General features: G+C 36.1%; 1 protein-coding gene across 4 annotated transcripts in view; it reads left to right on the forward strand.

The window, feature by feature from the left end:
• TENM3 (teneurin transmembrane protein 3) overlaps positions 1-17,187 on the forward strand; it is a 597,691-nt gene that overhangs the window by 491,424 nt on the left and 89,080 nt on the right. For all 4 annotated transcript variants that reach the window (XM_014786234.2, XM_004428722.3, XM_014786235.2 and 1 more), the window contains one exon: positions 3,798-3,983. In XM_014786234.2, coding sequence (XP_014641720.1) covers positions 3,798-3,983 — 186 coding nt within the window. The remainder of the gene's footprint in view (positions 1-3,797; positions 3,984-17,187) is intronic.

Consider the following 17,187-nt stretch of genomic DNA (forward strand, 5'->3'; position numbering starts at 1 on the left):
AATTGAATCCTGGAGGCCCAAACTAAAGAAAGTTTTATATAGGCTAATTTGTAGTATTGATGAAAAACTTCTGTTGAACCATAAGTAGGTGTCCTAGTTAGAGAGACAACATACGAGTTTTCTTTCTTGCTGCCTTCCTTCCTTCCTTTCTTCTCCCCACCCCTGCCTCCCTCCCTTCCTTCCTTCTTCACATCCTTTCCTTCCTTCCCTCTCTCCTTCCTTCCTTCCTTCTCTCCTTCCTTCCTTTCCCTCTACCTCCCTTGTCTTTTGGCCATACATTTTTGGAGGCAGACAAGGTTTATAATAAGTGTGTTACTGCTTCACAGAAATATTAGTTGATTCAGATAGCTTGCAGAACCAGAAACTTTTGTTAGAAAATGCATGACTTCTGGAGCAAATAACATGTATGGGATAAATAAGAGTAAAAACATAAATTGGGGGCTGGATGATAGAGGGCCTTGAATGTCTCGTTAAAGAGATTTAGGAAATCATGACCAACCAACATTTATCAAGCATGAGTGCGTGGCGTTATTTTAAATAATACATTAACTTGTTTTGTTCTCCATTCTTAAAAATATATTTTATAAGAATCAAAATAGGTATTTAGTTTTTTCTGTTGAGTTTTTATTTACATTTTCATCTTCTATACTAAAAAGTGCATCTCAAAAAAAAAATCCTTTTAAAGTTTGTGGATTAAACTTGTAATTACTTGTATAGTAAAGCTATTTGGTTCAGGTCTCTTATGCCTCCGTCAGTAAAGTGGACATAATAATACTAGCTATAAAATAATACTTATTTGAAATACTGTCGTTCTAATTTGTTTCCCACAATTATCTGAGTAGGAAAGGAATAGTGAAATAGCCCCTTTCTGTTTCATATAAAGTTATTTAATACATGACCTGAATTATTTTATAAAGGATAGTTTGTAATTGATAGTAAATAGCTCCAAAGGCAATTCAGTCTTCTTCATAAAATGATATTGCTTTGAATAGCAAAAAAAGATATAAATGTTAATTAAAATATGAAATTGGCTGCCAAAATCACATTTATTTTACAGATTTTGACAGATTTTTTTTCATGCTGATGTAATTATTTTGCTAGTTGAAAATCTAATTTTACTTGTATACGAAATGACTGTTTAGACATAGTAAGTGAAGATCTTCATCCTATTCATCTTTTTATCCCCAGTGGAAAACAGAAACTTAACATATATTAAACTCTCAGTGTATGGAGTTGAATAATGAATACAGTACTCTTCTTTGGAAGAAAGTAATTCAGCACAGAAAAAAACTTTATTAAACTTTGCTATTAGCTGCAAAAAAACAGAAAACTTACTTAGAATTATTAGTAAAGATCTCAAATATGCATATATTCATTCCATGAAAATGTCTGGGTTCATGCACCTCAAATTTATCTGCATGGTGCACAGCTCTCATTTAAAGTCCACAAAAACGTTGTTCATTTACTTTTGTGACTTGAAGTTTACCAGCAGTATAATTCTGAATTTCTGTCTAACTGAATGCTAAAGCAAAACACTTTACCAGCTGGCTCTTTTGTTGTTGTGGAATTGACCTTCAGATATCTAAATTCAATAAGGAGTGGATTTTACACCTGAAGAAACATTTGGCTAAGCTGCTAAAAGAGAAACAATGAATTCTTTCCATCAGAAAGTTTATAGGTTAGGAAGCAACAGAGTTTTCCTCTATCTTCATCAGCAGTTCGTCCATTAATTAGCCCTTCAATTCCACTTCAATTAAATTAACTCTAATTAATAAGTTCATTACAAAGATTGACGCACCTTGCTCAAAGCCAGTGTGCTAAATGCTGATAAACACCTTCACCCTAATGAAAAATTGATTAGCTTGAATAAAAAGGGGCCTCCTAAAGAAACCTCTCCATTCTGCAGCAGAGTTGACGTTCTGTTGCAGAGAAGTTAATCAAACCATCTTGGATCTCTTAATCAAACATTTAATTCAAATGAGATAGAAAACGTGGCCTAAAAAAGCACATACCACTCTCTTCCAGTTAATAGTCCCAGCTGTTGTTTATAAGAAATGTTACAACAGTAGGGCCTTGATAGGGTGTTTCAAGTTTTCCACACCGTGAGGCAGGGAATTGTGGAGTTTGAGAAATGTCATTTGGGCAATGAATGCGGGGAATAGGAGCATGTGACTACATCAACAGTTACTATTTTTTAATTTAAAAATAAGGCTGTAGTCCCTTTTCTGTTTCTTAAAAATGATTTTAGGGCCAGCCGCAGTGGCTTAGTGGTTAAGTTCAGCGCGCTCCACTTCGGCAGCCCAGGTTCAGTTTCTGCTTGTGGACCTACACCATTCATCTGTCAGCATCCATGCTGTGGCGGTGGCTCACATACAAAGGAGGGAAAAAAAGAGGAAGATTGGTAATGGATGTTAGCTCAGGGCAAATCTTTCTCAGCGGAAAAAAAAAAAAAAATGATTTTAGGTGTTTATTGTTCAGCATTTTTATTTTTGCAAGAAAACCAAAACTCAACAATAGTCTTACAATCTTAGAAAAAAGAGATAGTTAATTTTATTTAACTTTACATGTAAAAAGTAAAAAATAAAATACCTTGCAATGTTCTCTCTCTGTCTCTCTCTTTCAATTGGATCTAGTTAAATAAAGCTTTTAAGAGAGGTTTTTTAGGAAAAAAAATTACTCAGACACCTGAATTCTTTGTAAAGACCTAACCTATGGTTACAGTGTTTGAAGAACTTTGGTCACTTGTGCTCCTTTCAGTAATTCTAGTAGTTGAAAAACCTTATTTTTCAAATGACAGAATCAATAGTTATACATAATGTTAAACTGGTTTCCTACTATTGTTTTACTAAGCAACTTGTATCAGTCAAGAGTACGAATTTACTGAATAGGAAAAATGACAATTCTTTTATTTCACCAGCGTGTCTGTGTGTCAGAAGCAAACTAATGTGCAGACTATAATAGATTCGTTTTTGTGTGTGTATGAGGAAGATCAGCCCTGTGCTAACATCTGCCAATCCTCCTCTTTTTTTGCTGAGGAAGACTGGCCCTGGGCTAATATCTGTGCCCATCTTCCTCCACTCTATATGGGACGCTGCCACAGCATGGCTTGCCAAGCGGTGCGTCGGTGCGCGCCCAGGATCCCAACTGGCAAACCCCAGCCGCCACAGCGGAGCGCACACACTTAACCGCTTGCGCCACTGGGCCGGGCCCTATATTAGATTCTTTTTAATGAAAGTTTCTGAATATTTTAAAAATTTAACCTGCGGGATTAGAAATAACCCCTTTTCAATTCTTGCCATAGGGGCGAAACCCAACTCCTGTTAGATACCTGCGATGCTTAGACATTGAAATATTTCATTAATTTTATGTGTGTGTATGTGTGCATGTATTCTTGGCTGTCAGAAGATGCTCTCAGATATATATATGTGTGTGCGTATATATTTTCCTCTTGTTATGAATCATGTGTTTTGTTTTGTTAGTAGCCCCTGTGTGTGTGTGTGTGTATGTGTGTGTGTATGTGTGTATAATATAGGAAACTATAACAATTGTCATGTGTATCTTATGTACAATTACAGCAGCGTATAAAATTAAATGATGAATAAAAAAACTTCTGCCATTTATAACTCTTAGTAGTCGATGCTGAAATTTACTTAGTATATAAATATTTTTTATTGATTTTCAGTGATTTTGTTTTCCACCTTAACAAACTTGAGTTTAAGCTGTAGCACTGCTCAGTAATTCCCGTTCTCACTCCCCGCTGCTCTTGTCTCCTGCTCTGCCTCTTTTTTCCAATGTAGAAATATGTTCCGTGGACTGTGGCTCACATGGCGTTTGCATGGGGGGCACTTGTCGCTGTGAAGAAGGCTGGACGGGCCCAGCATGTAATCAACGAGCCTGCCACCCCCGCTGTGCTGAACACGGGACCTGCAAGGACGGCAAGTGTGAATGTAGCCAGGGATGGAACGGAGAGCACTGCACCATCGGTAGGCCCGCTGCCCTTCTGTATCTATCCTCCACACACAGTTAATGAGCTCACGTTGCTGGCTGTCCTTCAACTTGGAAAAGCTGATTTCTTCTAACTAGTTTTTACTCATCTTTCTTAAAAAGGAATTACTTTTTAAATAAGGTTATCATTTTACAACGACAATTCAGTTCTTTTTAGAACTGTCACAGGATGAAGTTATGAGAATTTTTTATTCCTTGTTTGTTGATGGCCACAGAAATTGACTCCCATCAAGATGGTTTCATTCCTTCCTTATAAATAAGCTTTCATTGGATTTTAGTTTTTAGTGTTCCATTGCCATTGCATAACAGCAACATTTTTTACTTTAGAAAAAGAGTCTAAATATGTGGCCTTTTTGGCTTCTGTACTTTGCAGAATCACACATCTTAGCACTTGTCGATATATTTGAGTCTCTAAAAAAGAGTTTTGACTTTTTATGACTTTCCTGTGTAGTGCCACAAGAAATACAGTAGAGTAAAATACACAAGTCTAGCTGTTCTTAAATTTATATGCTTTACACTTCTTAAAACATGATGATGTTCGTGAACATCTGTAGGTTAAATAAAACAATCAACCAGGTGTTTAATATTGAAATGTTAGTACATAAATGGTATTTAGCATGGATACAAAAGTATCCAGAACATATATAATACCATATTTTCAAGATATTCGGTGCCTGTGCTTTTACTATTTGAGTCATTGAAATTAAAAGGTTTAATTAAAGAAAATACAACAAAATAAGTAATAAATTTCTACCTCACTTCAGTGAAAGTTTACAGTATTAATTATAAATGGCACAGTCCTGCAAAAATTTCATAATTTGAGGTATAGTGTTTCTCCACATTGTTTTATGTCCATGGAGTAAAATTTGACAAAAGCTGTTGGGGGCACTCTTGATACCTTAAAAGATTTCTTCTTCCAATGCATCTGTAAGTATTATGTACTTTACTTTTTTTGTTTACAGGAATTGGTTAGCCAGGAATTTTTTTATGGGAAAATTGAAGCCACATACATCTTATAAATTGTCACAATTGTATCTTTACGAAACTTTAAGGAAGGTTCTTTCTAATCTTATTGACATCTGTTTCAAGGGTCCAGCTACCACGCCTACATGGGGTGATCCACTTGAAGGGCTCACAGGACTCAGGGTGGTTGTGCTCATGGCTGTTGTAGTTATCAGAAAGGGAAAAGAAAGACCCATTACGGGGTATCTGGAGAAATCCAAGCACAGGCTTCCTATGTTCTTCTCTCCCACCAGGGAGGTCACGTGGAGCACGCTGCTTTCTCTAGCAGTGGAATACATCAACATGGGTGCATCATTTCTGCCCAGGGAGGCCCGTTTGAGACTCAGGGTTAAAGGTGTTTATTGGGGCTGCTCAAAGAGGTATCCTTCATCAGTCACAACCACCAAAATTCCAGACTTTCCGAAGTGCTCTAGGGTGGGCAAAATAACCTTATCAGTGTAGGGAACATCCAACTTTCCAGATGCCAGCCAAGCGCCAGCCATGCCAACTTCTAAAGATCAGGCCTGTTATGTTAACTCTTCCTGCAAAACATCCTTGGGGTCTCACTTGTTGAATGTGAGCTTACTGCCTACAACTGGGGAAACATATAGTTCTTACTGAGGTCAACTGCAAATACACGTATTCACGCACTTGCAGAGTGCTCGTCCCCAGATTCTGATATGGCTTTCCCTCCTCTACTCTTTAAGAGAGGCTTCATAGGGCCATGGCTGCCGTGGTTCACGTGAACTATGTTGAGGCAAAAAAAAGTTGACAACCACAGTTTATGTATCTTTCTGTGGACATACAGAGGTCAATGCAATACCCCTGTGACCAAACAGCTCCATACCCAAAGCCCGGAATGCCTGTATTCCAGCGGCAGGGCAGGAAGGATATGCCTCTAATCATATTCTGTCGTATTTTGTGACCCCACCACCCCATACTCCGTCAGAAGTGAATTGATTCTTGCTGGGAGGAAAATGTTACATATTTGACTCTATGTATCCTATAAGAAGTACAACAAACATATGAATATATAGCTTGGAAAACCAGAAAGTGTACTATAAGGTTATCCATAGGCAGATTTAACTTGCCAACCAACAGTTACTAAACAAACCATTCTATTGTTGTCCTCACTGACGTTGGCAATGTTACATGGTTGATTGCCCACCGATAAGCTGTACTTGAACAACTCTTCAGTTGTCTGGGAACAAACAGGATTTTTGTTAGCAGCGGGTCTTTTTATTAAAATTTAATATATCTCGCTGTGGTTGTTAACAATTCCATTGTTTATCATTTCATTTTTATTTTGTTATTTTTATACTCCATATGAATAGCACTGTGGACATAAAGGACCTGCTTCATTTAAAAATAAATCTTCAAAGTGAACCTTTTAAAAGATGTAGAGAACCTTTAAATCATTGTTTTGCTCTTTGATACTATTAGAACTAGTTATTCCAAATTTTGGCATCCGAAGATCCCATTGCTTTTCCCCTGTCTACTTACTGCCTGTGTGTATGTCCACAATGGTGCCTAGGGGGCCAATTTAAAAAGGCCTTTGTGAGCCACTGATTAAACAACCCGGGAAACTACTGTACGTTTTCTCATTTGGGATAGTTACTGTTCTGTGCATTTCCTCTCAATTTCAACACATGCATTTGACTGAAAGAAGCTGCCACTTTATGAAAGAATACTCATAAATCAGCAAGATTTTTTTTGTTTCTCCATATTATGTGCCATCTCGTTGAATACAAACAGGGAGGTTAATTGAAAGAGAGATGGAGGAGAAATTAAACAGTTAGAAGCAAACCAAAGTTCCCAATAGAAAGCAAAGAATGTTCTTCATTCGTCATCTTACTGTCTTCATAAACTGTTCATGCTTTCATAAAACCATAGGCATTTTGATTGTAAAATAGGTTATGAATTTAGAGTATTCAGTGAATGCCCTATCTATCTGAAAGAATTCCATCCTGATATTTTTATTAGTGTTCACATTTTTCTCTTGTTATGAATCATGCGTTCAGCAAATTTAGGCATATTCATTGCAGGTTCATTGTCCCCAAGTCCTTCTCCTTCCTTGGGTTAGACTTTGACTAGTGTATGCAGATGGAAAATGAAACAAAGAGAAACCTACTTTTAGCAATATTATGATTACAATAAATATTTCTCCCTTCCTCCACCAAAAAGCGTTTATGATTATTGAACCCTTTTATAAATAAAGAGAAGTTACATGATTGAACCACATCAAGTAAGCACCAGCAATTATTACTAACATAGTTTAATAGTAATAGCACTGGTCTAGGTGCTCAACTACCATAATATCCTTTGTATGTGACCATTCTGTAAAAGGGTCCCATGATTATCATGCTCATGTTCCTACCTTTGTTTTTCATGAGATAGGAGAGATGTAAGAGTATTTAGAGGATGCAGAAGCAAGTTAAAAATATATTGAATATAATTGTTTTATAAATGATAGTTGGCATAATTAGACTATTGTATGGCCATCTCTATATAAAAAAGCTTGAACAGTTCTGTATTGTGAGAGTTGAGGCGAATCAAAGTTAAATCTGTGATCTGGGAGATACTTGTCTTTGCCTAATTCAATAAATTCACTATTAATGTATTTAACTGGAAGCAGAGTCTATAACCATGTAAAGGCAACTCAGTTGGTTTGGCTCTCTCTTTTCTTCTTGCCTAGGAAAAGGGGGAAACTGCTCTCTGATTGGCCTGTGCCTGGAGTTCATTGGCCATAGAAGCAATGCAGATGCCATGTCAGCCTCTGCTGAACAGATGTTTGTGGTCAGAATCAGTAACTTTTAAGTGCAATACTAAGTATCCTGGGCAATGATAAATCCTAAGTACCAAATTTTGAGTATTCCTAAAATTTGTGTAGCTTCCGTAAGAACCATTCTTTTCAGCATTTGCTTAAACAATTTGCCCCTAAAGCCATCCATTTGTCTCTGAGAGCACTGGATGCTATAGATGAGATTGTGACCCAAAGGAGAGGTGGGGGAGAAGACGAATAACACATTTGATTATATTTTCCATGGAGGGTTGTTCTGAAGGTAAAGAAGACCCAGATCTCTGTCTGTAGATGGGGGAAGTGTCTTCTGGATGCTGATTCGCCATTTCCCATTTCTCCACAGACAGAAATGCAGAAAATGGGCTTAAACTGTTTAAATGTTGGTTAGACATAATGAAGAACCTCAAGTTGGAAAACATACTTAAATCTTGGAACAAGTTCCCAAAGAAATTTTTGAATCCTCAGTCCAATAAGCTTTAGCAATGCCACAATTACTTAGATGTGAAACAATGGAGTTTTTGTTTGTTCTTTTTGTTAGTTTGAGGAGTGTTTTAGGAAGGGAGTGTTTTTTAACTTCTTTCCATCCATTATCCCAAGAGAGTAAGTTTCTTGACTAGTGTCCCTATGTGAAGGACACTTTGGGGTCTTTTGCAATTCTAGAATTTCTTAACTATTGATAATTTCTGCTCTATTTGGAAAATTACTGGACTTAAGCATGAAGTTCCCTTTTTATGCTCAATTTCATTTAACTTTTATTTTTAATTTTTCCTGTGGCATTAAAAAGTAAAAATCATCTTCACTTTTTCAGATCACTTGAGGTCCGTTTGTAAGATACTGCACTTTGCAGGCTTCCAGTACTTTTCATTTGTTAATTAATTCATTTCTTTGTCCATTAGGCAATTACTGAACATCTCATCTATGATATTTGACTACTTCTTCTTATGAAAGTCACTGTAACAATGAAAAGAAGCATGGGCTTTGAAATTAAAAAAGATGTTTTCAAATCAGTTCTGTGATTTATTCACTGTAACTTGTATCTTAACCATTCTTAGCCTCAGTTGTTTTTTTTCCCCAAACGTAAAATGGCTATAATAATACCTATCATTATTTTATGAGATTTTATGAGATTTTAGAGCAGAACACTCTAATGCTTAAGAGCTTTTGGAATTTGAATCCTTGCCGCATGATTTACATAGTGAGTGACCTTGGGCAAGTCATTTAACCTCTCTGAGTATGTTTCTTCATATATGAATATTATGTACCTCATAGAGTTGTTAGAAACAAATTAAATACAAGAATGTAAATCACTTATTATAGTGCCTAGCCTATATTATTAAATAAATTAGAGACAAACAACCCAAACAATGCTTTGGGTAGGTTTAAAAAAAATGTTAAAAAAAGTAAAACAAAACTGCTATCCAACGAATTTGCTTTAAAGAGTTAATGAAATTTCCACTTCATTGTTATAAAATGTAACCTAGTCTCAAGATGGATACAGCTTAACAAGAAGTTAGTATGTTTGGGTTGGGGATTAGAGAGGTGTTGCTTTTAAAAATCATGATGATGAAAGAAAGATGAAGTCTATTGTGGTATTTTTCTTCTTGTAATGTCTCAAACACCAAGTTGTTTATTGAACTACATTGATTTTCATGTACTTTCAGGCAATTCAAATGGAAATTTGGCCTAGGGGAAATCCTAATTCCTGTAAACTACAAAAGACCAGCTATTTGTTTTTACTCTAATTCTTTAGTACATTGGGAAACAAGATCATTAATGATCACAAAGACATGCTTTGTTTGTTCAGACAGAACGGAGACATACAGTACTCAGCATACCTCCATTAAATACCATGGTTGCTCTGGGCTTTGGGATACTGGAGATTAGAAATTGGAAATGAAATACACATAGCTAGGGAAGTATTTTCTAAACAATATAGGGGGAAAGAGAGAGAGAGAGCTCAGAACTATACCACTGTGGACAAGGCAATGTGTTCTAATTCTTATCTCAAGATAATGGTGAAAGAATAGTATTTTAGTTGTTAAATAAAACAACAGGTGACAATTTTGGGAAAAAAAAAATGACCACTCTGAAAAATATTACACTTAGATTCCAAAAATCAATATTCTTTGTAACTTTTGTAATGTTCCCAAATTGGGAATCATATTCATAATAATACAGAATATAGAAATTCTGAAACTATCTTTTTACATTTTTCTTCAAACTCTATAATGCCCCCTTAACAAGTGGATAATAGGGTACTACATTACACATTATAACTGCAAATGATTGCTCTGGGAGATATTTGGTTTCACATCTGTCAGTGTGATGTGGTAGTTAAGAAATGGGTCTCTGATGCCACCTACCTGGGTCCCTAACCAGGCCAGCGACATATTTACTGTGAAGCTGGTGAAACTTAACCATCAGAGCCCCTCACTTGCACAGACCCCTTTTAAGATCTTGCAAGGGGACCATGAATTTATATGGTCATGTGTTAATATGAAACTTGCACATCAGTTAAGACTTTTGTCTCTCTTCACTCTGACCTCCTTTCCACCACACTTTTCCTTGTGTAGGATGACATTGGAGTGACTGTGGGCACTCTGAGGATTCAGCTAAGTAGAATTTGAGCTGGGGGTATGTTTAGTTTATATTTAATTGGATATATTTATGAGGTGTGAAATCATTGCTGTCTGTGGGGGTTATTGCTAGCCATCCAGGAGTATTCCTAGCATCCAGTGACTCACCTAGTAACATGCAAGTGCAGGGTCACAGATTTTATGAAGATTTGAATTTGTCCTAGGAGCCCTGCACCACCAGTAAGTAGGGAGTAGAGGAGGAATAAGGTTTGAAATGTGTGGAAACAGAAGTTAGTCTGTGGAGAAGTCTTCTTGTCATCAGATACATTGTAAAATACCAATCAAAACACAAGTTTTCTCCTGTCAGAAATATACTTGATAATGGAACTTATGCAATTATAAACTTGCTGTAATTTTCTCTTTTTGGTGAATATTTCTTTTTTGAGGAATTCATCAGAATTCCTGTATTTTTAGGGCACAAACCTGTAACAGTTCTGCAAGCAGTTCATCAGTGTGTGAAGTCTCATGTGTTTGCATCCTGGTGTTATCTCTGAATGATATGAACATAACCAGAAGAAGATTTCTTGCTTATATGACATGAAATACTGATATTGACAAAGATAACATAAAACTCATAATATTCTATGAGGACCTCACAACAAAGTGGTTAATGAATGTCATCGTTTCAAAAATTATTTAAGATTAGTTTCTTACACAATAAAGTCTTCCCAAATTTGACAGGAATTTCAAAAATTTACATGACATTACTAATAACAAATTTTGAAGCCAAATGAAACTTTTCTAAACTATCAATAATGAAACCATATTAAACAATCACATTGAATAAAGACCGAATTATCTTTCTGTTCTCGCTATAGACAATATTACAAAATCTTTGTCTTCTAAAGAAGCAAAGAATAAATATAGCCCAAAAAATATAGAAAAAAATGTTTATTAAAGACATGTCAGGCACTTAATAAAAAGTATCATGTGGTTTTTCTGATATTCGTGGTATTTATCAGCTTGAAAGTTATAATTTATTGTGATTTCTTTTCTCATTCTAAATAATTACTCATTTTTGTACCTAATTTCATATTCATAATTTGGTATTCTCTATCTTAAAGAGGGCTCCCCAAGTTGTATAATTTCAAACCCCACAAAACCTGGACCTGCCTCTGTTCCCAGCTCTATTGCTTGATAGCTCTGTGATCTTGGGGAAATCACTTAAGCTCTCTGTGGTTCAGTTTTCTCATCTATAGTACCTTCCTCATGGAGTCACCGAGAGTATTAAATGCCTTAAAACATGTAGAAGAACACTTAGAAGAGTATCTGGTGCCAAGTAAACACCATATAGATGTTACTTATTGTTACTGCTGTTGTTGCTAGGGTATTTGGAATGAAATTAATAAAAAGTTGACTGTGACTGATTCTTCCCTAAGTCTTGTCTTTAATTAGAGGAATTAGCCAACAGGAAAACAGACTGGTTACAAGAGCTACTATTCCCCTCCGCTTCCTGACACACTAGCAGCGTGGACATAGATGCCTCGTGATTTGTGATACACAGTGAAGGGTGGGTCATCAGGGGTCACTAGGCAAGGAGTTGAGCGGGAGCAAAATCTCCTAAACAGACTTGGTTGGCAGTGAAAATCCAGACAGGCTAAAACACCTCCCATGAAGTGTGCAAAAAAGAGACCTTCTTAGGATCCTTCCTGCTCTGCAGTGCCAGGGACTCTAAGTAATTTGATGTGACAGAGAGGATAGCGATTCCTGAGAGAACAGCTGAAAGCCCCCTTCAGAGCTCATTGAGTATCATGCATGTTCTGAACACCAGGCTGATTTTTAGATGTCTATTTCTTCCTTTGAAATTCCATTAGTATCCATTTGGGGCCTCTCAAAATTATTTTTTTCATTTTGGTCTGATTTATTCAGTTCACAGTTTTATATACAGTACTTTATCCCTTGTAATCCCCTCAGAATTGGTATTTTTTTTAATGAGGTCACTTAATCTCCTCTTTTTTAAAAATGCAAAGCTAGTTTCTCTGACCTTTCTGAATGACGGAGGCCCTATTTTGTTAGGTTGTCAGTGCTCTCTCTACTTGGTTTCAATATTTTTTAAACTATCACAGAGATAATGTTTATTTCACTAGTCAATTTAACAATGTTCCCTTTTGTTTCATTTCTATGAAGAAGTGCTTGGATAATGGGGGCATCTTGTTTACGGTGATGGTAACTAGCTAGCTATTTTGAGGTTTTAATTAGTCTATCCTTCAAGTGGTTTTCTCTTCACTATATAAACTGTTTTGTATTAGTTTGTTTTTCTTTCCATAAACCAATTTCAGCATAAAAGGACACGAATTTCAGCATAAAAGGACCGTTTAGTTGCAGCCAGCATTGCAAGCAATAATGGCAGGTCACACTTGAAGCTAAATTATTAGTCTTTCACTCAGTGTTCAGTATCTTGTTGGGTGAGAGAGTAATCAGCCAACAAAAACCAATTTAGTGGTCTAAATTTGAAACTTTAGTAAATTTGACTGTGTTTCTGTCATATTTTAGTCTTAAATCCTACCTGTCAAGGTTTTTGAATCACTCTTTATCTCTACTAACTTTGACAATCCGTATCCCATAAAGATTCAGCGTTGTTACTTATTTGGACTCTTCTACTCCCTTTGTGGGAAGTGCTTGCAACTCTAACTTTGTAGCATCCCATTCTTCCTTATCTTGTTAACCTGTCTGCACAAGTCAAGTCATGTATAAAGAGCCCCATTAGAACTATGTCCTCCAATCAGACAAATCCTCAAGAAAATTGGGATTTGAATCTTCACATAACTCTTGCACCTGATTGGCTGTGTGACCTTCAGTAAAATCTTAGCCCCAAGGGCCATCTTGATAAACGTTCACTTATCATGTGGATGATTTATTTCCCTAGGCCTCAGTTTCTCTAGCCCTAAGAATGGGAGTCACTGTAGCGTAAACACTGTTGACATCAGGTGTCTGAGTCCCCTTTTGCTCTGTTCTGTTCTTCCTGCGGGAATTTATCCTCACTCAGAACAGAGGCAGCCTCCTGAATCTGAATGAGAGTTTGAAATCACGTGGTAGCAGTGGTCCTGCGGTAAATTTCAGTGAGGGTGATATTGTTTGTGAAAGGTTCAGTGTGTTTTCTGCTTTAGAAAAGGGGCATTTTTTTAGAACTTGTAAAACTCAATTCTGAATGCAGGTGATTGTTCTGTGGTCAGTATATCCAGATTTAACACAGATCTTTCAATTTAGGTGATTTACACACTGCTTATTAGGATGAGAATTTTAAGTTCTTTAGAAGAAATATGCTTCACATACTGTAGGATCATAGAATAATGAATTCTATACTATAGTGGTTATTTGTGCACAGATTTTCTCTTCAATCTACCTCCTGTGGTATAACTTAGATCCCAATAGCTACTATAAATTAAGCTTATTCCTACTCAGCTTACTGTAAGGCCCACGGGGCTCAGAGGCAGCCATGTTCAGAAAAAAATGGAGCGGTAAATCCGCTGTCATTTTTCTCATATGAGAACCATATAAAAAAAATACTGATTGTATTGTTTCATGATCACTTAGGTGACATTGAAATATGCCTGATTTCTTTAGGCTTGATAAACCTGATCCCTTCCTTTCTTACTGTCTTGTGTTTATTTTCCACCATGAACTTAGTGGTTTTCTAGCTAGTTTTTTTTAAGTCTCTCAAAATAATTTACTGTGTAGGTGTTCTATGTCTTAGGGAAAAAAATTATAAATTGTATTTATTATCCCAAGGAAATTTTTGAATCTGTTAATTTGAATTAAAATGTTATATGCCATGACAGATTTTTTAAATGAGTATACCCATGCCTAGGATTTCCTTTTTGCTTCCTTAAACCTCATTTCTCATCTTAAGTCAGTTTAAATTGTTTTTTAACAGTTTATGGAGACACATCATATCTGAATAAAAGCCAGTTCAGTTTCATGTCAAATTTGTATTATATTGTTTTATTAAAAGCCTGCCGTTGTGTTCCTTTAATAATGTACTAGAGTATCTTTTTCAATTTGGAACACCTAATTGATTTGCATCTTTTAAAAACCATAAGGCCTTAATTTCCACCGAGATCTAGTATATAGGAGATTTTAAAGCTCAATTGACTGGATATACAATTTAACCGGAAATAAAGATGAAAAATGCTCCTTTCAATTCTTGCCAAGTTCATCAGAAGCCTTTTATTGAGAATTTTAGATCCAAGGCATTTGGGAGTGAAACCAGGTGCAAAATAATATGTTGTGAGCTGTTTTACAATATTAGCGAGGAAGAGAAAGATTATAACTAGTGCCAGATTATAAATATGTCACATTCTTCCTAAAACTCGAGCCAGGTAACTGTAGAATGCCAGCCAGCTAGTGAAGTGTTAATATGGATTTTAAGTAATTTTCATTATATGCTGAGATCCTTATTGCTCTAATGGAGTAAATTAAAAGGCAGAACTTTGCATTCACTTTAACGTAAGGGTGGAAGAATTAAGCCCAGAATTTTAAGGAGTATGATTATTCCTTTCCACAATTGTATCCACATTAGTATCCTTTCAGTGGCAGAATTTATCTCTGTCACTGCTTGAAAATGACAAGTTGGAAATAGCCTCTTTTCATCTTAAAACAGTTGAATTTCCACCAACCTGTTTTTAAAATACAAGTTTGGCTATGGTGTTCAACGTCCATACAAAACCAGGGCTTTTCTCTCTTGTCATATTTAACATATTATATTCACAGATTATGATGTAATGAGAGCCAATTTTTTTCTGTTGCTCTTCTTCGTGATAGGTTCATTGACTCTCTCCCTTTTGAGTGCCTCTTTAGTGAAGCTGGAAAACAGCTGTCTGAATGTGGCTATTATTTCTGGGGTTTAACAGACATGTGCCTTGGATAAATTAAGGAGCAGTCAAAAGAGGTCCATAAATATGAATACTTTGCCAGCTGCTTTTCCATTAAACTCTGTTGGTTGAATGAAATTAGTAAATAATTATGTTGGTGGGGAATCTACTATATCCAAATGTAATATAATGTCTTCCTTTAACAACAGAGTTTAATTTTTTCCTATACACCAAATTAGTTCTTAGGGTAATCTACATTGCAAATTGGCCGATTTGCATTAAAACTATGCCTACTTGTTCTGATTTGTCAACAGCTCTTTTTTTCCAAAAGTCTTTAACATTAAGCATGGATGGGTAAGACCATCTGCTTATGGAGCCTGCCTGCAGCTCCATCGCTTAACACATGAGACAGGTTACAGCTGTTTAATTGTTATGGTGCTGAATGATTATCATTCTATCCAAAATTAATATTTATATACGTATGCATAGAAAGCATGTGGTTAAACATAAGTGATCTAATTGTGAATTAATGGCACTAGGTATTCATTAATTAGTCCCCACATGAACAATGAGGTGTAAAATAATGCTTTTCACAACTCTCCAACTCTTGGCTTTTAAGATGGGTCCCCAGTTGAGTATTATGCATGTGAGTAATCCAGTCCAAATACATTGGTATATGCAAGAAAAAAAATCACCATATAGCTGCCATAAAAAGCAAAGAGAAGACTATCTGTGTTGTTATTGCCCATACCCTATCTCTTTCCTGTCCCCAAAAGCGTTATCCTCTGAACTGTCACCAGCATAGGTACAAGCCACCTACTAAAAGCCTAGATGTGCAGTTACTGTTGCATGTACCAGCATGTCACCCACAGCAACTACTACAAGCTATTGGGAAAGCTTCTCTCAGCCAAAGACAGGTTTCCTCCTGTATCTAGGAATGGTGACAATGCAAACTTACATCATTCTGCTACAAAAGTTAGCAATATATATACTGTCACATCTGCTCAGTACATTACAGAATGAAAATTTTTCAGCAAAATTGCAATATAAGGATAGGGATATGCATGTAAAATAGGATATTTAAATGTCTTAGTTTCCAAGTACTTACTGTAAAAGTGATTTGTATTTCTGTATTTATGAGCAGATTATACAGATATTTATAGGGAAATTTAAACTCCAAAGAAAATATTAATTTACCTTGCTCAAATAAAATTACTAATGAGGGAACACAAAATATATAAAGACAAGTTGTGATGTGTTCTTTATTCCAAAAAGCTGAATCACATTTTGATGGGAATTATGCATCTACAGCAACAGAAGGTTTATGTGAGACAAAGAATAAGAAAGCTTCATGAGACAAAAGTGGAGTGTCCACAGTCTGGGAATTAGCCAGTTCATATAAAGGATGTTCCCATTAAAGGGAGTATATCTTGAGGAGGTGGAGTATGAGGGGTTTTATCCTGACATTACTGGGGCAGAGCGGACCTCATAGCTTATGAAATCAAGTCATTGGCAGTCCCAAGATGCTTTGCTTAAAGTAAGATTTCTTTTTCTTCATAGTCTCTTAAAGATACTAGTTACTTCATGAATTTGTCCTTTTTAAACTATCTTTATTCATAAGATGAATTAATATGTAATATTTATTGTTTACTGTGTGCTAAGGCACAACGCAAAGATCTCTGCATACATGATCTTGCTTAATCCTCACAACAACCTTATCAGGTAGAAGCTATTAAAATCTCCGTTGACGGAACCCAGGCTCAGAGAGGTTACATAACTTTTCTATGGATGCAAGCTAGTAACAGGACCGGAACCTAAAGCCACTTGAGCCATACCCAAGCCCATACTCTTAAGCGCTAGAATATGCTGCCCCCTAAATTACTTTTTAATTGTTTCTGTGTGTATGTGGATAGTGGAATAGGTGAAAATTAAA

Source organism: Ceratotherium simum, chromosome 28, assembly GCF_057802395.1.
Source record: "Ceratotherium simum simum isolate JZ-2026a chromosome 28, ASM5780239v1, whole genome shotgun sequence".
Classification (NCBI taxonomy): domain Eukaryota; kingdom Metazoa; phylum Chordata; class Mammalia; order Perissodactyla; family Rhinocerotidae; genus Ceratotherium; species Ceratotherium simum.